Consider the following 23,696-nt stretch of genomic DNA (forward strand, 5'->3'; position numbering starts at 1 on the left):
CACGTTAGCAAGCGAACTAACTGTTACATGTTAATGTACCAAACGAGCGCGTTACATTAATCATTATATTGTTTAAAGTCACCCTGACATTTACAGAACAGGGGCAAGTACACGAGCTATTGAAATACCAACGGCCCAGTCGGATCACGGCTGCTCACCTGTCTGCTCACCTGTCTGCTCGCCTGTCTCCTTGTGCGTTCCCGGGTCGCCTACGCTGCGCCTGCGCTGCACCTGTTGGTCGACGGGTCACGTCTTCCGCTTCGGGAATTCTTGGCACACGTTCAAAAAATCCAGAAACACTCCTCGCAGCTCTGAAGACGTTTCCAGAATCTTCTGCGGGTTCGATATCCCGTCCGCTGCCCTTAAAACGGTTGTTGGTTGTTGTTTTGTCCCCGTTTCTCTCATTAACTTACATCTCGTAATTCAAAGCAAAGACCGTGACCGGAAGTGTCATCATAGTGTAACGGATATGTAATGTTAACCCGTTTAGTTATAAGTGTTATTGGGTTAACAGGAAGAAGTTGTTCTCGATAAGAAGATTGGTTTCAGCAATTGCTGAGTTCAGGAGGTCAGTGAACGCCTCATGACCTCTGAGTGGCTGTGAAACCTGTCAATCATCCTAGCTACCTATGGCTACGCTCGTGGGTGGGACCCATGATGTTGTTGTTTGTGTTACTCGCGTGTGAAGGAGTCTCTGACCGAGACAGACGGATTATAACGTTTAACGGTGTTTACAATTGTTCGGCGTAGGCTCCGCCCACAGCAGCCTGTGTCCCGAAGAAACTGCAATAAATAAGACAACGTCTGGTCGCTCTCCTGACCCAGGGTCGCTACAATTCATTCAGCCTTGGTCCTCTGGGTGCCACCCGGGACCTCACTTAGCATGCAGAAAGGGCCGAGGCCAAATAGAGGGAGCAGACCATTAATACTGGAGATGTCCCTCATCCAAATATGGTGATTACAGCTTGAGCTGTGGAGTTTATTCTCGACCTACAGAATAGAAGTTTGACTACGAAACAATCCCACGTTTTCCACCTCTAACTATTTCCAAGAGCTTTCAGCTTTTTCAGCTGACCTTGAGTTGGATTTTTTAAATTAAACTAATTAGCAGACACAGGATGGTTATTAAATGAGGAGAATGCGTCTGCAATCATTTAGATAGCCATAGCTAATTATAATATGATTGCCATGGTTGTATAATACCTTTATAAATCCTGCCAAACATAGATCCTATAGTTAAATACTTTTATAGTATTCATAATGTGGATACAGCTCGGCAAACGGTGGATCCTTTTATTTTCAATGGAATGATAATTATCGCAGATCACAACAATTTGTGTATATACATTCCATTATGGATCTTGTTTCCTGTCATTTGCTCTAAAGAGCTTGAGCAGTCTGGCTCAGGTCCCGCGAAGGCGCCAGGTGTGAGGACCTGTGTCTGAGTGGAGATAGGCCACTACCCTCCTCCTCCAGTTCCACTGTTAACCCCGTCTGTGACCCGTCTCTGACCTGGCTGTGTCGTGGCCTCGTCCGTGGCACTGTCTCTCCCCAATGTTTAATTGTCTCCCCCTCTCGTCCCGTGTCTGCCAAGTCCCCGGCTGGCCGGTCCGTGTATGTGAGTGCTTTGTTCCCATCTTGCCACTTTCACCTGGACCCCGCTTACCAGCACACCTGGCTACAATTGGCGGATGAACGCACAGCAAAACACGCCAAGAAAGGCAGATAAACTGCAGCTTGTTTAAATGAGAGGACGGAGCCAGACAGAAAAGAGACTCGCAGTCTCTTGACTGATCTTAAATATTGGAGTGCAGAAGCTGCAGAGACAAAACAATGCAAAACCAAAGAAACTGGAAGCTTAGCTGCCATTACAGAGCAATAACTTGTAATTTGACTGTATGGTAATCCTCGAGATTCCCTGCGAGGGTGCGTCATGATAATACTAATAATAATGCATTTAATTTAAATAGTGCTTTTCAAGGCACTCAAAGACACTTTACATAACATATTTAAAACATCCTAAAAGCTATACAATAAAAGTGACTATAAGAACGTAGAGCACACAATCACACATTAAAAGCAGTTCTGAACAGGTGGGTTTTGATTCGTGATTTGAATATGTAAAGGTCGGTGCCGTCTCGGATGAGTTCCAGAGCGAGGAGGCAGATATAGAGACGGCTCTGTCGCCCCATGTCTGCTAATGGCTGTCGCGCTGAGTGTTAAAGCTGAGCCAGTTTTAACAGATGGGCAAATAGAGAGCTGCGTGCACTCGATTGTGCACACAACATTAAGTACTCAGTCCATCTCCAATCTCACATCGCCTGTTTAATGAGAAGCAAGACACCAGGGGGAAGGATTTCCTCCATTGTGGGCGCATACAGGTATTGACCCAGCCTCGAGGGAGTTGACATTCATCCAGGTTAATTTCACTGATTCGTTTACCTCCCCGGGGTGAGGCTATGTTAACCAGTGAAATCAGGGGCCTAAAAGATCCCCCCAACAAAAATAAATGTTTCTTCTCCAAGAAGCTTTTTACAGTTGGGACCTCACACAACATATGAGACCATTGACAATCAATCAATCAATCAATCAATGAATCAAACTTATATTACAGACTCAAGGTCCAGATAATAGAAAAACATTAAAATAGAATAAAATACATACAAAATCACCAGTAAAATACACAGAACTACAAATGCTTTATAAATAGACAGCTGTACCAACGTCTCCATAACTGGGTCCGGTAGCCTGTGGTACTGAACGTTATTTTTTATAACACCATGATGAGTCATCAACCCGGCAGATACATTTATACATACGATTTCTTAAAACAGCTTTGAAAGTATTGACTCCTGCAGCCACACACATTACCCTGGACTACTCCACCTCGGTCTCTTCAATAGTATTCACATGGCATCATTATAAGCTCCATGAAGTCTCATGATCAACATATAATGCCAACATGTAAGTATAATAAAGCATAACATCACATTTGATGGTTCTCCTTTTGTGTTGGTTAGATCTTGTTCTGTTTTAAGTTGTTTTGTGTCAATGCTGTTTTTATTGTCTATTCGTTTGTGGCAGTGGAACAAGCTGAACACATTGACATATTGTCACCTCGTGAAGTTATGTGTGTTTGCTTACATATAAATTATGTATAGAAGATACACTGTTGGATTTGCAAGAGAATGCAAAGGAGGACATTTTCTCCAGAGACTTATATTAATATGCACATGGAGTCGTGTAGACACTTGACAAGTCCCATAGTCTGCTTTTAGGTCCGTTTGGATCTCCCCTCGGCGGGTTGTTAACTATATGTCTGCCTGCTGATTGCTACCAGGTGCGTTCAGGGGCTCCGAGGTGTAACGTATAAGCTTGGGTTACGACACCTCGACTCCTCTTGTCCTACTTTGTGGGGAAAGAGGTGTGGCACTGATGGGGAGGACAAGCGAGACCCCAACGATGTATTTTATGACTTTCTTTCATTTCTTTTTATTGTAGGCCTGGAAATGTCCAAAGTAATTCAAAGCCGAGTGTTGTGTCTCTCAACACTCTCCGTATTGCTGACACAGCTGCCGTTTATGCTTTGAATATCTTTTGATTGCCATCCAGTGCATGTGCGTGTTCATTTGCACGCTATATGATGTCAATAAAGTATTTAGTGTACTTTCAGCCAGGCAGAATGCTGAGCTAATTAGACATCCACCCACATGGGAATTAAACAGAGGGCAATGCCAGACTCCATGAGTCCTTGGAAGACGTGTCAGATTATATATCACAGAGAAAGGCAATATATATATATGATATATACGTTTGGCACCACACTCAGGAGTTCACTCCCACAATGCAACAGGGTGAATGTATCCGGTGATGCCTTTACAAGGTATAGGCTGTACATCTGACCCCGGATGATGACTCTGTGTTCATACATAAGGCTCAGCGCTTTTGCTGCTGCTGAATAAAATCCTGCACTGCGGGTTCTCTGTGTGTGTGTGTGTGTGTGTGTGTGTGTGTGTGTGTGTGTACCTTTCGCTCCTAGAACTCTTTCCAAGTTGAATTCTTGGAAGTGATGGATGAGCGGCCCCCAGACAGCAGATCACTGCTCTCCACCAGCCGTTCAACCGTTCACGAGCACCAACAGTTATCTCCGCGCCATGTTCGGTCACAGTTTACGGTGCTGGATGGGAAATCATGGAGAATTTCTCAGCTGTCAGTCAGTGACACCCCTCTCTATCAAATGACCCGCTGACCCTCCTCGGCTCCCCTCTTGACTCGGATCACACGGTGTTGCCGCTTTTGTCATCGGGCATGCAGTGAAAGCCACGGGGAGGAGTGTGTGTGTGTGTGTGTGTGTGTGTAGGGGGGGGGGGGGGGGAGCATCTTCCCAGCTGGAAGGCTGTCATGTGCCTTCCTGGAACCAGAGTGTGAAATGTCTCGGAGAGGATCATACAATATACAAGTGGCGAATTAGAGCGGAGTGAATGGATTTATTGTCCCTCGTGTGTCCTGGTTTCTTGCTCCAACGATGCTTCAAACGGTTTCTTGCAGCAGAATGCACTCTGCACTGCAGAGACGTGGAACGTCTCCGCTCTCTGCGTTTCAGGGGAAATGTCATCGTCATCTCGCAAAATGGGGGTGACATTTGACATTCAACATTACCAAATGACTGACATGGGGACACTGTGTATGCACTTCAACATTGGATTAATGTTAATGTTAATTCTGGAATATGCAAGCGTGATATCTTAAGGGAGGCTTACAGGAAACAGTTATCTTAAGCATCTCAGATGACTTGTCTCCATCGTATTAGAGAGCAAACGGGGGTTTCCTCCCCCCCCCCCAAGATGGATTCAGACTTCTACCCTAATGTTGCAGAGTGATGGATGGCAGAAATATTCAAGCATTAATGCAGAATTCTGCTCTATATGCCTCCATGCCACAACCCTTTTTAAGGCAACGTAGAATAATTGAAAATGTAATAATATGATAACGAGTACTGGTCATATGAGCAGAGAAGACAACGCTGCAGATCTTTGAATCTTATAAAAGAAATGATAAGAGATAATCCACGTTGTGTGCCGAGTTCTTTGTCTGGTGGCCTCTTTCCCAGTGAAAAAAATAATATTAATATTGAATAATAACGACAGTGAAAAGCTTTCAAACCCTGAGAGAGAATAAAAAATATAAAAAACAAGTATTGAATATTGAGATTGTGATAAGAACTAAATGCCTCTTTCTCTTTGCTGTGCTGGATGCTCTCCTCCTGTTAGTCACATGGAGCACTTCATCCACACTGATGATGAGAGGCCGACCGCTGACATCAGTCATGGGGGGGGGGGGGCAGAGAGGGGGGGGACAAAGGTCAGCGGCCTCGTTTAAATCGTCAAGCGTCTTCTTCATTCATGACTCGAGCAGAAATCCACAATCAGCAGTTACTGTATTTCTACAAGTTTTTTATTCACGGCAGTCTGTATTTCTAAAGCACTCTAACTCGACTTGAATGAATTTCCTTCATTTAGTGATCGTTCACTCCGTTCCTTCGCCAAGAGTTAGACGAGAGGGATAAATACAAAGCCGGAATAGACAGGAAACAAAAGGGGGGAAAGCTAAGGCTTCGTCTTAAAGGTACAAGAATCTGCCTCTAAAAGCCTCTAAAAGCTCAATAGTAAACACATTATTAAATGTTTGACAACTGAAAACTCCTGGAAGTCACCGATTCCAGCCATGACGCCCCATCACAGCACAACTTGCACAACTTGTCAGAGGGTTTTGTGTCGGATAGATCACGGTCAGCTCGTCTCATCTGACTCTCTCACTGAAAGAGAAGACACATTTATTCTTAGACAATCAGGATGACGTGACCTTTTGTTTTGTGTCTGTGCTCGTGATAATAAATGAGTCACGAGTCTTCTAAATAATCTGATTTAATCAAACAGGAGCCACAGTCTGTCCGTCAAAACGTCTTCTCCATTAGGTCAGTGCGCGTGAACTTTGTTGGATAAACTATACACGAAGTTCAGATGTCACTTCAAAAAACATAAAACATGGGCGCTTTGGTTCCAGGTGATTTTTCCGCGTGTTAAGTGTAAAATCAAAACAACACTTCACTGAAAACAAATCACGGCATGCTGCAAGTGGTTGGAGTTCCAGACTTTTCACATGAGCAAAACTAATTATTATTATTCTAGACATCAAAAGATGCGGGCAGTAAAACGGGAAATTAAATTGAATGACATTTTGCTTTGTGATTGTTTTTAATGGAAACTTTGTCAACCAAGTCAGGCCAATTTATACAGCCCTATATGACTCAAACCCTTTTGTGTGGCTCAGAAAGGAAAGGACACTCTCACATCCACCTGGCACTTCCTGTTCGCCTTTGTGCACCAGAAATGACACACACACACACACACACACACACACACACACACACACACACACACACACACACACACACACACACACACACACACACACACACACACACACACACACACACTCACTCACAAGAAAACACATACTGTATGTCAACAAACAGCCTGCCTATTGCAAATCTCATAAACTTTTTCTCTTCTCTCTTTCGGTCCACCACACACACACACACACACACACACACACACACATAGTCCACTGTGTGTGGAAGATTTGAGTATAAACATTTTTTATTGATATATTAATGGCAGCAAAGCACTGCAAATGCTTTAGCTGAATATTACAGCTTTAATCTGGTTTGATATATTGATGCCTGTGATGGTGTGTGTGTGTATGTGTGTGTGTGTGTGCATGTGTGTGTGTGCGCATGAGCCCATGTGACAGCATGTGTGGCCGCGTACACTCTGTGTGTGTGTACTGACATTCATAAGTGCGTATCTGTTTGTGCATCTGTTTGTGTCATATGTTTATCTATTTTAGGTTAGAATTTGTTTCTCTTAGTTTGTGTATGTGTGTGTGTGCTCTGACTTTTTGTGTTGGTTTGTGTTAGCCTCAGCGCGTGTATGAAGAGTACGTGCGTACTTTCCATGTTGGCCGGGCTAAATAAAGATCCCCCCCCCCCCTCTCTCTCTTTATATTGGGCCTTGTGAGTCCTACAATACTGCACATAATGTTCTTGGTTGCAGATTTTATGGCCGTTTTCTCAACCGGCTTGAACACTTCTCAATCAGATTTGGATAACCCTTCAGAGTTCTGAGCTTCGATTCATTTTCCACAAAAAAATAATTGGTAATAGAGTTATTACAGCCGGGCCGGATGCTCCCCATGATAAGAGAGTGTCAATTTGGCCTGGCCACTCTGTCCCTTACCAACACCATGGAGGCACAATAACACATCAGTGTTTATGACCATGGAAAAACATGAAAGTAATTGTGTCCACAGGGAAAGCAGAAACAAGCAAGACTGTGTCTGAAAGTCACACCACACACTGGGAAGATAAACGGACAGGCTTTTATTTTGAAACATCTTTTGCGTCTCAATTACTTTTATTTTGTGTTTTTTTTTGTAAACCGGTTTGTTCAAGTAACAATGCTCTCTCTCATATAAAAGAAGTCATGTGTGGAGTCTGACACTCTACACATTTGATGTATTACATTTGATGCAAAGTTCACATTTGTGCCATTGTAACTCAATCAATACAACTATAGCCATCCCTGCAGCTCTATTGCATAAATACAAACTTATTTTGGCTTGGAAATGATTTTACCTTCATGCAAATTGCACACTGCACGGCGCATTTTAATGCCTGCACCTTTGTGCTCTGCGGTCTGTCATTTCTCATCCTGCCTCTTGGGCGTTAATCAACAGACAAATTACAGCTGAAATCTATCTGCCGTCAGAACGTAGCCACGAGATTGGAAATTGGGAAACGCTCCGCGCCGGAACGACATCCTCCAAACACATTCATATTCACACTGCGGGGTGCCACATCCATTACACGATCCTAAACGGAGCGCTAATGCGCCCTGTATGTGCTTCTGCGTGTGTACGTGTGTATGTGTGTGTGTCTGTGTGTGTGTGTGTGTGCACCTCTTCTCTGCGTGTGCGGTCCCTCGTGCTGACTCTCCTGTGGCTCCTCTACCACCGGGTCAGGCCTGCTTTATATTCCAGCGAAGGATGTACGGACAAGGAGCAGCGCGTGCACGCGCGGCACTCTGCGGCCTCGGTGGCGTGACCACGCACACGCGTCGCCTTGGCTATGATGAGTTATCTGGTTGCCTCCTCGCACACCTTGAAACACAACACCATAGAAATGAGACTGCGTGTGTGTGTGTGTGTGTGTGTGTGTGTGTGTGTGTGTGGGGGGGGGTGAAGGAAAAGCAAGACAGAGAGGCTAGATTCATTGCTTAGAAACCCCATTCTGTCCATCAACATAAATCAATTAAACTGTAGACCTGCTGACCTCAAATATAACAAGCTGTCACTGCGTGTGTTTGTGTGTGTGTGTGTGTGTGTGTGTGTGGCTTGAGTCTGTTTCATGACTTGAATACAGTATGTGACACTTGGTACAGAATGAGACCCTCAATATGTGTGTGTGTGTGTGTGTGTGCATATGTGATATTTAGCAACATGCTCCAACCCCTTATGGACTTCCTCTGTGTTTGTTGGCAGCGGGCGCCGTGCGGCCTACTTCTCATGTCCCACTGCGCCATACGACATTTTCCAACGACATCTTGAACTGACATCAGCTCTCGGCTCTCGGTGCGGGCTATTTACGTGACGTTGCGTATAGTCATTCGCTGGCTGGGAGTTGCTTTGGATTAGCGCCTGCAGGGTTCAACGTGAATGCCGAGGGGTGCGAAAGGAACATCATTCTGTTGGGAGTCTTGTGACACTAACTGTTTGTAAATTCTCGTTTCGTGTAGGAAACATGTATGAAATGAACGAGCCCGAGGGAACGACTTGTGCTTTTTTCAAGTTGCTTTATTTGTCTCAACTGCAGGGTTTTGATGACAGATGGGGAGAGAGAGGGGGGGGGAGCATCGTAAAACTCAGACCGTGCAGTTATGGTCCAAACGCAGCAGGAGAAGAGACAATACAGGCGTTTTCAGAAGAGAGGACGGCGACCGAGAGGCAGATTACTGTGTCTGTCAACTGTAAGCCATATAAGTCATTCTTAATATAATAAACAAAGCAGCAGTCTCAACACATAAAGCCATGGGGGGGAGGGGGGGGGGGGTTGAGCATAGCAACTCAGATTTATTGGAAACGGTCGTGAATCGGCGGCCTCTCTGTGGCGTCGCCGTAGCTGTCGAGAGAAAAGCGAGCAGTTGTATTCGCGCCTCTCGCTCTCAGACATTTTGTTTCAGGCAGTTATTTGAGTCTCCAAGCGTCTCCTTTGTGGTTTGGAGAGCAGCCTCAATGTCCCGCATGAAGCAAATCATCCAACTGAAACTGGCGCCGGGCCGCAGTTGGCTTCGTTCCTGTTTGATTACTTCTCCAGGAAAAGTTTTGCAGAGCAGTGCTGGGGAGAAACTTCTTCCTGCTGCGCTGTGCTCGATATAGATTGTTCATCCACATGTGCTCGTGTCTCCGATTTCACCCTTTTTTTCTTATTTATTTTTAAACCGTGCTCTAACCAGATGAAACTAAATGAGAAGTTGTTGCATTGTAGTTGCTGCATTATGCATAAAAGTAAAATGCGCTCCCCCTCAACTTCTAAAAGCAAAAGCTCTATAGCATGAAATCCATTGTGTTCTTATAGTCAAGCTTCTGTACAGTGTTCTCACTTTTTGATCGTCGATCTGTTTCACTTTTACTTTTGTTTCTCTTCACTTTCAGAATAAAAGCACAATAAAACAGAACAATAAATAGAAAACACAGAAAAAAAAACATTTGTGAAATAAATAATACAGTGTTTTTCAACCTTTGCCTTCCAGTCACAGGTCACAGGTCACACCTCAAGGCTGGTGTCCTGCGAGGCTCTTTGGTCCCCTGAGGGCGATCACTGAACGGACCCTCGGTTCAGTGACACCACCTGCGCCGCCGACCTGTCCGTCAAGTAGGAACATTCACAAAGTGCCGCCTACAGCAGGAAATCTGGACTCAGTTCATCACATACATCAATATTACAGTAGATCTGCAGCACAAAGCGGCCGGAAGAGGCAATGACACAAAAAGAACAAAGTCAACGCGCAACTACCCCTACACACACACACACACGCACACGCACACACACATGCACACACGCACATACACACACTCATACAGGTCAGCAGTATTAGACGAGTAATAAACTGAGTGTCCTTGCTGACAGCCCTTGTCCCATGGATTCGATAAGCCGGTGTGCTGTTCACAAACACAAGACATGCTTTTTTTCTTCTTTTCTTTTTCTTTAGGTCGAGGAAGCTAACAGAAGAGCCTCGTCTCATGGCGAGAACAAAATAAAGAAACGCACCATTGATACTGTCGCCCCTCATCTCTGAAGCAACGCCCCACTGCAGGCGCTGGCAAAGAGTGACTCAGCCACAGGGCGCTCAGTGAGCCCCGTTCAGGTGTGATTAGGACCAACATCACACATCCGGAATCGCATTGTTCATCCGTCCTTTACCGGCAATGGAAATGTCAACTGAGATTTCCGGAAAAACAATGTTGAATAAGAAGAATATTTTTCTTTTTTTTTCTCTTTCAGTCTTCAGCAGATGTTATATAACTTTTGTTTCGATATAACGTCTGGAGCACTTTCAAGAGGCTCAGGAACAGATTGTGATGTCTCTTAAGTGTTCAAAATACTGAGTTTATTGGCAGGAGCGCTCAGTCCAGTCCAACCTGTGTGGCAGTCCGGGTTTTGTGTCTTTCATTAAAAGGCCGTAAAAAGCCAAGAGTGTCATTACAAACAACCTGAGTGTCCGTTCTAGACCGACGCCCACCAAAAGAGGCAGAGTTGTCTGACGCCCTCCTTATGACAGTCCCACGATTTCAGCTGTCCACTTTTTTTTCTGCACTGTCACATTTGAAAATCATCAGAAACCTTGTTGTTGGGTTAAAAATAGAGGGAACACATGTTTACCACAGGGCTCGACTGCAGGCATGAGAAATTACAGGTAACTTCCCCCACTTGTATTGATGAATAAATCAATACAAAGGATCTAAGGTCACTTTTTCTTCTTCTTACTTGTTTTCTTCCCCCTTTGGTCCATAACTGGGAGAAAAAGCCCCTCACATATCATGAATTAACTGTCTTCTATTTCAATTAATTCTCAGTGGTTTTTCTTACACCCCTCTGGCCTTTTTCTGCACCGCGGAGCATCATGTAGTCAAATGTGATCCGGAGATAAAACTTTGAAATCAAAGCGAAATTACTCCAGACTCCATGTCCTGCTGTCCACCCACATCTTGTAAAAAAGTATATGTGTGTGTGTGTGTGTCTGCTGCAAGCTGCCGTTTCACAGTCAAAGTTGCCTTTTTCGTACACACTGGGGCTTGTAAAAAAGAGTCAGCCCTTTGAGTTTTCTGGAAAAAATGGAAATTATTTATTTTCTACCATGCCTCAAAAAATTGCATTTCTTTCCTCTGTGTGCGTGTCCAGTGCGTGTTTCTGCTAAAAGAAAGTGCCCTTGGTGCTTCTGCACACTATCTTTTTGAAGGCCTTTCTAAAGTCTTTGTTGAAGATGGTGTAGATGACCGGGTTGAGCGAGGAGTTGCAGTAGCCGATCCAGAAGAAAAACGTGAAGAGCGGCCCGGGGATGACGCACGTCTCCGGGCACACGGCCTGCAGGGAGTAGGAGAAGAAGAACGGGAACCAGCACACCACGAAGACGCCGATGACCACCGCCAGGACGAACGTGAACCGCTTCTCGCGGTTGACCATCGCTTTGCGCCTCGCCGTCCCGGGGTTGTTGTCTGTCTTGGACTTACTTCCGGGCACCAGCCGACTCCCCTTCGAGTTAACGATCATGTCCCGGTAGAGCTTGACCGAGGCCGGAGAGTGGATCCCGCCCGGTGACCCCGGCATGCTGGCGCCACCGTGGCCTCCGCCGTGGCTGTGCTCGTTGTCGCTCTCTGTGGTCGAGCTGTCGCCGTTGTTGTTGTCGGCTTTTTTACATACCTGCTGCTTGATCTTCTTCCCCTTCTTCCCCTTCTTCTCGTTAGGATTGGCAGGGGCGGGCTGTGGCACGGAGGAGGTGGGGCTCGAGGGCTCGCGGGGAGAGGTGTCAATGGAGGTCATGAGAGGGGTCATGGCTAGAGAAGGGGAGGGAGGTTGCAATAGGTTAATGGAGGCGGGACTCTGGGTGGTTTGAGTGTTCCCTAGGTGAGGGGAAGGGGTGACGGCAAGGGTGGGGGGTCTGATGTTGGAGGTCTTGTTGGATGAAGGGGGCGTGCTCTCTTCCTCCTCCTTCCCGTTGGCTTCCACGTGTTGAGGGGGCTGACCCGGCTTGGCGGAGACCACTCCGTCCTTCCGGGGCTCTCCCGGCGGGCAGCGCGTCCTCTGCTTGGCGATCTGGTAGATTCTCACGTAGACCAGGATCATGATGACGCACGGCGCGAAGAAGGAGCCGATGGTGGAGTAGAGGATGTACCAGCGCTCGTCGTTCAGCTGGCACTGGGGGCCTCTCTCGCTGCCCTCCTCCCCTCCTTCGCTTTTGTTCAGCGAGAGCAGGGGCGGGAAGGAGATGGTGGCGGCGATGAGCCACACCACCACGATGGCGGCTTTGATGCGTTTGGGGGTCCGTTGGCGGCCGTACGTCACCCGGGAAATCGACAGGTAGCGGTCCAGCGAGATGGCGCACAGGTGCACGATGGAGGAGGTGCAGAACAGCACGTCCAGCGCCAGGTAGATCTCGCACCACAAGGATTTGAAGTACCAGTAGCCGAGCAGCTCGTTGGCCAGGGAGAAGGGGATGATGAGTGTGGCCACCAGGATGTCCGCGGCGGCCAGAGACACGAGGAACAGATTCTGCGGTCCCCGGAGAGCCCGGCTCGTCAGAACGGCTATGATGACCATGATGTTCCCCACGATGGTGAAGATGACCATCAAGGTTATGGCAGTGGCGAAGGCCGCCGTGGCTTCCGGGGAGTAAGGGGCGAGCTTCAGGATGCTCTGGTTGCAGGGCACCGAGGCGCCGGCGCCGCTCGCGCTGCTGCTGTTCCAGCCGCTCAGCTCCATGGAGCAGCTGTTCTCCAGGGCTGAGGCCATGCTGGGAGAAGCGTGTTGGTCCAGGAGTCTTTACAGAATAAACGAAAACAAACATGTTCTGTCACCGAATACATTGCGTCATTAAAATTGATTTCACCTCACGGTTTAGAACATAATACATTCTAAGTGTGTCATGAGATTATCATACAGGACTGTCTCAGAAAATTAGAATATTGTGATAAAGTTCTTTATTTTCTGTAATGCAATTAAAAAAACAAAAATGTCATGCATTCTGGATTCATTACAAATCAACTGAAATATTGCAAGCCTTTTATTTTTTTTTATATTGCTGATTATGGTTTACAGCTTAAGAAAACTCTAAAATCCTATCTCATAAAATTTTAATATTTCCTCAGACCAAGTTAAAAAAAAGATTTATAACAGCTGAGTGTTTGTCAAGGCTCAGGAAACCCTTGCAGGTGTTTCGAGTTAATTAGACAATTCAAGTGATTTGTTTAATACCCTACTAGTATACTTTTTCATGATATTCTAATATTTAGAGATAGGATATTTGAGTTTTCTTAAGCTGTAAACCATAATCAGCAATAAATCAGAATAAAAGGCTTGCAATATTTCAGTTGATTTGTAATGAATCCAGAATGCATGACATTTTTGTTTTTTTAATTGCATTACAGAAAATAAAGAACTTCATCACAATATTCTAATTTTCTGAGACAGTCCTGTACATGGAGGTGCACAATAAAACAAAGTGTTTTTGCATTTTTTATGAATATATATGTGATCAAAATACATTATAATTTGATGACATTTACCTCAGTTGCTGGCTTTTCGTCCCTGCGTCGTTTCCAAACCGTAGACCTCTTGCATCCTCCACGGCAGCTCTTTCAAGTCCATTTTAAAAAGTGAAGACGCGGATCACTGCTTTTCAATTTAAAAAAGAGTCTCACTTCATAGAACAGATGTCCCCAACAACCCCCACCCACCCCCAACCCACCCCAAAAAAGTACGTTGGTGTGTGAAGCTGCCCGTTGCGCACCAACCTTTGCAGAGTCACCCAAAAAAAAGACCCCAAAACTTATTTTGCGCACGAAGTTTGATCCTCTTTCCTTCCCTCCTCAGTGGATTGATTGCTTTCCTAAAGATGGGGAGATTCAGTTCATAATGGTGTAATTCAGCGCAGCGACAATGAATACAAGAGATCGGATGAGAGTAAATAATCTCGACCTCCGTGCGTCCGCGTTTGGAGACGCGCGTCTAACCGACAGTCTCATCTGAACACCGAACGCAGGACGGCTCAGAGGAAGTGAAGTAAAGTTAGTGTGGGATTCACTGATGAACGGGCGCTGGTGTCCCTCCACCCCACTCCCCCTGCGAAGGGCGGTCAGACCGGGTGGCAGCGCGTCTACACGGCCGGTCCACCAGAACAGACCCGGCTCTGCGCGCGGAGACGGAGTCCAAAGTGCGCTGTTTTCCTCCGGCGGGGAAAACGAAGGCTCCCGGGAGCAGCTCTAGACTGCGGGTCTCCGGAGCCCCGGTCTCCTAAGAAGTTAGATCCCAAGAAACAGCCGCTCACGCCGGAGCACACACCCAGGCGTCCTCGCAGGGGCGCAGCATCATCTTGCGACAAAATCTAACGAAGGGTGCCTCCCCATCTCCCTCTGGCGCTTCTTTTTTAGACCCGGTGATGTCACCGTGAAGCTGTGGGCGTCATGGGATCTTTCGCTCTCCCTGTGGCCACCCCCCCACTCCCTCCCCCGCATCTCTCCCTCCCTGCTGACATTAAACGCATACCAACCAACGCAGTTCGATCAATTAACTCCACAGTGAGCTGCGGTGTCCAGCCGAGTGCTGAGCCTATGCCATCTGCTTTTTATAATACTCATCATCAACATCATCATCGTCATCATCATCCACATCCCCGTCATCATCATCATCATCATCATCATCATCATCCTCTTTAATATGGGGCACAGCACACTTGGCTGATCAATGCGTTCCAATCAAGCTCGTGTGATCATCTTCACACTTTTGAACTTTTGCACCCGTTTCACGTAAACAAGGTGTTTTGGGCCAAAGCACGTTTTCACTGTGAAGGTCGAGTACACACCTGCTCTCTGATTTGAGACCAATGTACTACACCCTGGCCTGTGGTTTTCCTTTTTAGGCAGAGTCGTGTTGTGAATGTTTCATCGTGGTCATCTATATCCTGAAGAGGAGACATGACAGGTAAACACATAGTAGACAGAAAACATCCAAAATACACATTAAAGTGTTTTTGAATGTGTCTCTTTGTCTGTTGATTCCTATAAAGATTGGATAATGCATATACAAACAAAAGATAACAGTCATATGTGATATACAGGACTGTCTCAGAAAATTAGAATATTGTGATGAAGTTCTTTATTTTCTGTAATGCAATTAAAAAAACAAAAATGTCATGCATTCTGGATTCATTACAAATCAACTGAAATATTGCAAGTCTTTTATTCTGATTTATTGCTGATTATGGCTTACAGCTTAAGAAAACTCAAATATCCTATCTCTAAATATTAGAATATCATGAAAAAGTATACTAGTAGGGTATTAAACAAATCACTTGAATTGTCTAATTAACTCGAAACACCTGCAAGGGTTTCCTGAGCCTTGACAAACACTCAGCTGTTATAAATCTTTTTTACTTGGTCTGAGGAAATATTAAAATTTTATGAGATAGGATTTTAGAGTTTTCTTAAGCTGTAAGCCATAATCAGCAATATTAAAAGAATAAAAGGCTTGCAATATTTCAGTTGATTTGTAATGAATCCAGAATGCATGACATTTTTGTTTTTTTAATTGCATTACAGAAAATAAAGAACTTTATCACAATATTCTAATTTTCTGAGACAGTCCTGTATATGTTTTCACCCTCTATTCCCCTCAGTGATGGCCTTCTACAATCAATACACAAGGCCGTTTTCTCAAACTCTTAACCAGAACTGTCCACTTCAGTAGTACATCAACATGTGCAGCTTCACATACGTGTGTGTGTGAAGGTTTTTTAGAAAGGGGTTGCTTCAAGGTTTCATTCATTGTCGACTCATCGTGCAACACAATGAAAAGCTTATGTTGTACAAAACATGAAAACTCATAACCTTGGTTAATATATCATTTAATCCCCACAAACATATCGAGAAAATCTATTATTTTAGACAGAGTTGATTTATGTATTTATTAGTGACGCAGAGAAATGATCAGACATCTGTTCCGGAAATGTATTCACATTTAGATAATGGATAATTTGCATATCTAAACATTAAACTTAAAAAAACCAATCTGTAATACAAAAACACAAGTATCTTAAGTAAGTAACCAACACGGGGAGGTGTCCCGGTCATATGTTGTGACGCCTCCGCTGGAGCGACCAAGTTGTGAAAAAGTAGTCCCAGTCGTATAAAAAGTTCACACATTTATTTTCTATAAAGTGAAAAGCTCTCAGTTTGATAAATCACCACCTTCAGGAGTCCTAATAAATTATAGACGCTCCAAACTGCAGCCGCTCACAAATAAACAGCCGTCGCCAAAAAAAAAGCGAATAAATTTCCTCGCGGAAAGATATGTGAACCTGATAGAAACTCCTCGTGCTCATGGGCTCGGGGCAGAATGCTGCGCGTCACCTCTGCTTATTGTGTACGTCCGCGTCACTGCGCCCCAAACCACTGAGCTCCAGTTTAAAGGCGGGTGGGGGGCCTCTCCGATGCAAACTCACAAAAAAACACACACACACACACACAAACACACGCACACATTCGCCAGCCTACACGTGCACGCACACGATCTCATGAATGGCGTGTGGGTGGGTGGTCCTGTTTACTTGCGCCCCATGCATCGCCGCTTTAATGAATTACAATCGGGAGCCCTGCTCACTAATTGTGTGACCCCCCCCCCCCCCCCCCAACACACACACACACACGCACACACACCTACACACCCACACACACACTTGTACACGTTCCGCTCCACGCTACACATTCTAAATATAAAAAAAGGAAGAGAAAAAAGAAGAAAGAGAATAAAGCTTTTAGCGGGAGAGTGCACTTCAATCAAGTGTCTCTGGTGACGCGCTGCACAATGCATTCTGGGGAGAGGGGCGTGTTACGGATGCCAAGGTTATGCAGACCGAGGTGCTTTTGCGTAAAGAGCAAATGCGTGGTATGCACGCGCATCCACGCGCACACGCGCGTGCATCACGCACGGTAGATCGCGCGTAAAGTGTTAACCCCTTGATCTGCTTTGAGAAGGTGAACATGTGTTTTGGTGCCGATGCTGGGGGGGGGGGGGGGCATCCGGGGACAGCACAGTACCCGGATGCTTCCAAGTCTGCAGAGAATCATTTCAGTGTTAACTAGAATGGGCACTCGGTAGAGCGCATACCTTCGCATATCACAAGATTGGGCATTGAATTATGAACATTTTGGCATTAGTTGCATGCCAATTGGACAAAAATGTATCGTGCTATGGTAAAAAAAGAGTTTGACCTTTCCATGACCTTGACCTTGACCTTTGACCTGATTGATCCCAAAATCTAATCAAATGGTCCCCGGATAATAACCAATCATCCCACCAAATTTCATGAGATTCAAGAACATTTTGACCTGTTCATGACCTTTGACCTTGACCTTTGACCCGATAGATCCCAAAATCTAATCAACTGGTCCCCGGATAATAAACAATCATCCCACCAAATTTCATGCGATTCGGTTCAATACTTTTTGAGTTCTGCGAAAGATTTTGACCTGTTCATGACCTTTGACCTTTGACCCGATCGATCCCAAAATCTAATCAACTGGTCCCCGGATAATAAACAATCATCCCACTAAATTTCATGCGATTCGGTTCAATACTTTTTGAGTTTTGCGAATAACACGCATACAAATAAATAAATAAATAAATAAATAAATACACGGCGATCAAAACATAACCTTCCGGCATTTTCAATGCGAAGGTAATAATGGGAATTTATCAAATAACCGGTCCACCAAACAGTGATGTTCTCAGGTCCAGATGGTTAGAGAGGCCTTTACAAAGTTAAAAAAAACAGTCAAATATTAGAATAAAAAGTATATTTATAGGCAGGAGAATATGTTTTCATCTTATGTTTCTACTGTGTGTGTGAGTGAGTGTGTGTGTTTGTGTGTGTAACCTGCAAACAATTATCGCGAGCCCTCCCACGTGGTCACACTGTCCTTTTCCTTCCTGCATTTGCAATGAGGACAACTGCCATATGTGTGTGTTTAACTTTGGTGTGCGTGTGTGTGTGTTATATCACCACATTGTAATTACCCTACTAACAATATCACACATATTGCTCATATGAGCTGTTGGCAGTGTTCTGTGGATTTCTGGTTTAATCAGAATCAGAATCAGAATCAGAAACAGGTTTATTGCCAAAGAATGAATGTTTTCACAAACAAACGAGGAATTTTTTTTGGTGGAAGGTGCAACATTTGGACATGACAAACAAGTGCCACGTCTCCAGCTGTGAATAGCAAATACCGGAAGTGTGATCCCTATACAAGCACACACACACACACACAGCCTAATGTATTGTGATCGATTCTGACACCCAATGGTTTCTCATTAAGGAACTGGGCTGACAGAGGAGCAAATTAATGCAGCAAACGAGATGAATAACGTTTGGTGGAAGAGTCTGCTTCCAGTGATAAATACATGACAGAGTGAGATGATAGGTAAGTGTGTGTGTGTGTGTGTGATGCGTTTCCTCTGTCTCAAATAGGATCCACAGTTACCAAACAGTCTGCTGTCGTCATCTGCTGGATACTTTGGAATCGTCTCGGTTTCTGCTCGTTCCCCGGACTCGCCACTAGAGGGCGCTGTCTCCCTGCAAACCGAGGTCCGGTACGCCAGTGGGTTGTGTTCTATTGAAACTACCTGCAGTGGTGGAAGAAGAACTCAGACCCTGATACATAGAGCAACAAGGAACACATACACATCACCTAGAAAAGTGCATGTATTCACGTCAAAAAAGAAAGTACTGAATAGGTAAGGATAGGGGAATTATGAGCAGAATTAAGTTACATAACTCATATAGGATTATATATTACTTCATTAGATTGTTAATTATGAACGTAGCATTTCACCGTTGGAGCTGGTTGGGTGGAGCTAAAGTGTAACGTGTGTACTGGATATACATCTAGGGCCACTGGTTACGCCCATGTGTTTCTAATCTTTTATTATTTTGTGAACATATTGGATGAATTTACCTCTTCTGGCCTGGAGTAGTTATTTTATTCATATCGAAGAACTGCTTCAAGTCAAAGACTGTCACATGACAAGGAGCACCAAGGAGACAACACATTGCATTTCAATAAAAACAAATATATAGACAAGTAAAAATATAAATACCTCAAAATCGTACTGTTAAAATGTTAGTTTAGTTACTTTCCACCTCCCGTACAGTCTGACAACTTGCACTAAAACCGGCCTATAATATCTATTTATATTCTCTATTTCCTTCTTCCTGTTTCACTTTGATTTGATCACTTTCATGGAAAATGAAAAAGTACTGAAGAGGTTGCCCTATAAACATATTTACAGTGTAAATGTTTGCATGGTGTGGCGTACATGGATATTGCACAGACGAGACAGTGTAGGTGTATTTTCATATTATATACACTCAAAAAACCTTGATATAATTGAACAGGATTATATATATATATTTATATTCTGGGTCTTCATCAAAACCTGGAAACTCGTGCGACTGGAAACTGGGTAATGGAAGGAAGAAGCCGAGTGAATGGCAGCTGTGCTCGTGTACGTTTTGGACAACGGATTCATGCAAATAAGAGGAAGTGGATTATTTTAGCGACGTCAGGCGCGTGGGTGGCACCATTAGCGTCGGGGATGAGGCACGGCGTGGCAGCTGGTCTCTAATGCAGTGGGAGTTCTTTGTCATCGCTGCCCATCAGGGTCACATGTGGAGTTTACACCGTTCATCATAAAAGACAAAATTCAACATCACAGAACGGGGAGACTCCAGTGGATGTTCATGAGGAGGAGACGTCTACTTTAATGACGTGAGAGTGCTGAACCGTGTCGGATGTTCGTGTTGCCCCCCCCCCCCCCAATATGAGGAACCAGCACTTGGTCAAAGTAGCGCCGCGTGAGACAACAATGGATCTGAGTTTTGTTTAACTTTCCAAACTTCGGGGAAGTTTGGAAAGTCATACAATAATGACCCAGAGTTGTTCTCGCGACTCGAGCAAGTGGATGTGAAATCAAAGCCGGCGGTTGGAGGTCAAAAAGGACTTCAGACTGTGAAACTCATTCTTTGTGGAGAATCTCCCAAAATCACTCACTGTACCACAGCACTGCAAGGTCAGTGTGTGACCTTGAGCATTTGTAATAGGGACTATATGCGTCGGCCGTGTATAAAAGTGAGATATGTAGCACAACGCGTATGGAATAAGCACATTACACAGGTTGACAGACCCGGTGTGTGTTTTTTATTTTAGTGGTAAAAAACAAACAAAACAAACCACAGCAGGAAATCAGCCAAAAGCCGTAAAGTGCAGGAACAATGCTCACGATGTTGTGACCAATGTTGAAGTCATAAATAAGTAAAAGTCTATTTACATAATACAAAATATAAAAAGTCCAGCTAGTGTGGGATCCACCTCAGGATACGACACCAGAATGAGATGCAACTCGAGTCGCCCAGGGCTCAGATTCACAGTTGTGTACGTCGCCAACTGTTGGTCAGTTTCTCCGGGAAAAGCAGAACCAGATCCACCATGAGGACCAGATCCACCCTGAGGACCAGATCCACCCTGAGGACCAGATCCACCATGAGGACTAGATCCACCCTGAGGACCAGATCCACCCTGAGGACCAGATCCACCCTGAGGACCAGATCCACCCTGAGGACCAGATCCACCATGAGGCCCAGATCCACCCGCCATGTGACGCCAGCAGCACGCGGCAGGTTTTGTTCCCTCTAAAACGTACGAAGAATACATTTCTGGTTGTGACAGTTTCAATCGTGCTAACCGGTCGCTCGGACAGACGAGTCCCGACCAGGAGGATGGAGATGGAGGAGCATGTGAACGGGGAGGGGGGCGGTTCTCCTCAACGGGGGCCGGCGCCCTCAACCCCGGCAGAGGACGTCGGTCTCGAACTGCAGCAGCTGGCCCATGAAGGCCAGGTTGGGCGAGATGACCTGCCGCCGGCGCTTCACGAAGTCGAAGGCCTCGTCCAGCTTGACGCGCTGCGTGTGCATGAGGTACGCCAGGCAGATGGTGGCGGAGCGCGAGATACCCGCCTGGCAGTGCACCAGCACCCGACCGCCGCTCTGCTTCACCGAGTCTGTGGGCGGAGACGGAAAGAGGGGGAGAGGGAGAGAGAGAGATTGAGAGAGAGAGAAGCTCCGTTTAACACACCGTTCTGTGACGTCACAGAGAGTGTTTTTATTTATTTATTGCCATTAGTTAAAGTGAGTTCCTTTACGTTAAACTGTACAAGTACTATAGTAATGTGTATATAACACAGTAATATAAGGAATTAATAAACAATGTTGGTAATGAGATAAATCTGAAAAAGCAGGAATACAAGAACATATAATCTTAATGTACAAGCTCCAAACACAACTCCAACAATAAATAAAAGATTAAATATATTAGACAATTGTCGCCATGGAGGAGAAAATCTTCACTACGCAGAATGACGCACAACAGCTGTTGCTTTAGCTCGAGTTGCACACGCTTTCTGTTGAACAACAATTAATATATAAGTGAAATGTATAGTTTGCAAAGTGAGAAAATTCAAATGACACACACGGTGCCCAAATGCCCATTCGGACCAAAACTTACGGTTTGGGCCTAAATTGTCTTTACTAAAAACTCTAAGTTTGTTCTGCTTCACTTTTTCAAATAAAAACTCTGCAGAGAGATGTTCACATATTGTGCCGTCAGTGGAGCCGACGGGCTGCTGCGTCAGAACATCCTGAAAGGGCCTTCAGGCGAACCGGACACCTTTAACTTGTGGTGTGTGCCGTCTTCATTTACTCTGAACCAGTATCATATACATAGTGGTAAACACATCTGAACAATATCTCACAAGTTCAATTCAGTTTATTTTGTACAGCCCAATATCCAGTTTCACTGTTTACTTTAACACCACATTTATTTGAATAGACCGTGTGGTTGGGTATGCTATTAAGTTTATTAAACAATGACTTCGTTATTAAAGTGTTTTAATCCATTTGTTTTGTAATCAGAAGATTACACTGTTGGACCTCAGGTCCAGGCTACAGAATGGATTACAGTGGACAAGCCGCGAAGAATTTCTCTTCGGATATTTCACATTCCATTCAGTGTAAAAGAGCTTAGCCGAGACCAGGCTAATGCTGTGGGTTTGATATATAACATGTCATGACCCCGTTACTGGACTTTCACCTTAAGGGGGGGGGGGCTGCAGTTCAAGGGGGGAGACTCACCGATGAAGGCGATGGCTGTGGAGAAGCAGGCTCTGATGTCAGCCGCCATGTTGTCCTCCACGGTGAGCCGCAGGTACTGGAAGTCGCCCTCGTAGAAGTTGGGGCACGTGGAGGAGACGTTGAGCACGGCGGTGATGCCCGCCGCTGCCAGCGTCTCTCTGCGGGAGGAGTGGACGGCGCTGCCCAGAAACAGGAACGGCAGCAGCTCCACGGGACCACCCTAAAGTTGACACAAAGCAGTAATGATGCCAATGTATTGTTCATCACCTAAAGAACTGTTGTTGTTGTTGTTCTGTATAGTCATCTGGTGTCTGCTCACCTGATCATATGCTGGTGTCATCCGACCCGTCACCACTGGCTCCTCTGCAGAGAGGTGATTGCTGGCTGAGATGTAACACAGCTCTGGGTAGGCCTCTGTAAATCCCTCAAATCCACCTAAATGGAGGTCACATATTATTAGCATGAGCCCCAAGCTTTCACCAAAGTCCTCCTTAAAAATGTCTTTGTGTGAAACATTAACAGACATGATTTATATATTAAAATAAAATCAAAGTGTCATTACCCTGAAGGAAGCAGATCTGCGTGTGGACCTCGTTCTGCAGGGCGGCGAGCAGCATGTGGCCCACGCTGTCCGCCTTCAGCTCGGCCACGGAGCGGCTGCTGACATCCACCACCACCACCGGGGAGAAGTCCCCGCGCCGCAGCCGGCCCAGCAGCGCCTTGTCGGGGACGAGCCACTCCAGGGCCACCACGGCGCTCTTGGACCTGCGGCGCAGCACCGAGTTCCAGTTGACGTTGCGCGACTCGCAGATGTGCGCGGAGGTAAAACCGAGGAAAGGCCTGCAGTCCAGCACCACAGGCCCGGCGCAGGCGTACCGGTCCCAGGGGGTCCGGAGTATGTGGACCAGCTCATTGCCAGCTATTTCCAAAGGCTCACTGTTTGAAGCCATGTCGGAAAAAAGTACTGAAAATGATTTAAAAGTAATAAATAATAAACGAACAGCTAATATAGATATAATAAATAAGAAAAATAAATCCGGGTTAAGTGTTTTTTTTGTTTTTTGTCACACTTTCTGTGTTATAAAGAGGTTGGAGATTGTTGACATCTCCGTCGGGTCC

The 23,696-nt window shown here is 45.4% G+C and overlaps 2 protein-coding genes across 4 annotated transcripts; both read right to left on the reverse strand.

Annotated features, from left to right (window-relative positions):
• Nucleotides 1-5,466: 5,466 nt before the first annotated feature.
• Nucleotides 5,467-14,020, reverse strand: adra2b (adrenoceptor alpha 2B). Of its 3 annotated transcripts, XR_008832395.1 has the most exons (5): nucleotides 13,900-14,020; nucleotides 10,388-13,154; nucleotides 9,857-9,980; nucleotides 8,020-8,220; nucleotides 5,467-5,815 (listed from the first exon to the last, which is right to left on the reverse strand). XR_008832395.1 is itself a non-coding variant. In XM_056419727.1 (2 exons), exon 2 carries the CDS (start codon nucleotides 13,124-13,126, stop codon nucleotides 11,531-11,533), a length of 1,596 nt encoding a protein of 531 aa, XP_056275702.1. In that variant the 5' UTR covers nucleotides 13,127-13,154; nucleotides 13,900-14,020; the 3' UTR covers nucleotides 8,905-11,530. The 3 variants fall into 3 exon arrangements, 1 of the variants encoding a protein (XP_056275702.1); XR_008832394.1 differs by having other exon boundaries at nucleotides 9,857-13,154; XM_056419727.1 differs by lacking the exons at nucleotides 5,467-5,815; nucleotides 8,020-8,220 and having other exon boundaries at nucleotides 8,905-13,154.
• Nucleotides 14,021-20,566: 6,546 nt separating this feature from the next.
• On the reverse strand, nucleotides 20,567-23,696 carry dusp2 (dual specificity phosphatase 2). The gene is made up of 4 exons (XM_056419728.1): nucleotides 23,140-23,696; nucleotides 22,897-23,012; nucleotides 22,578-22,797; nucleotides 20,567-21,448 (listed from the first exon to the last, which is right to left on the reverse strand). The coding sequence occupies exons 1-4, from the start codon at nucleotides 23,525-23,527 to the stop codon at nucleotides 21,231-21,233; spliced, it is 942 nt and encodes a 313-aa protein (XP_056275703.1). The 5' UTR covers nucleotides 23,528-23,696; the 3' UTR covers nucleotides 20,567-21,230.

Source organism: Pseudoliparis swirei, chromosome 7, assembly GCF_029220125.1.
Source record: "Pseudoliparis swirei isolate HS2019 ecotype Mariana Trench chromosome 7, NWPU_hadal_v1, whole genome shotgun sequence".
Lineage (NCBI taxonomy): Eukaryota > Metazoa > Chordata > Actinopteri > Perciformes > Liparidae > Pseudoliparis > Pseudoliparis swirei.

Coding starts and splice junctions, on each gene's coding strand:
- dusp2 (XM_056419728.1), bottom strand. CDS start 23,527: ATGGCTTCAAACAGTGAGCCTTTGGAAATAGCTGGCAATGAGCTGGTC. Junction 22,798..22,896: donor TGACACCAGCATATGATCAG/GTGAGCAGACAC, acceptor TGTCAACTTTAG/GGTGGTCCCGTGGAGCTGCT. Junction 21,449..22,577: donor CACAGCCATCGCCTTCATCG/GTGAGTCTCCCC, acceptor CTCCGCCCACAG/ACTCGGTGAAGCAGAGCGGC.
- adra2b (XM_056419727.1), bottom strand. CDS start 13,126: ATGGCCTCAGCCCTGGAGAACAGCTGCTCCATGGAGCTGAGCGGCTGG.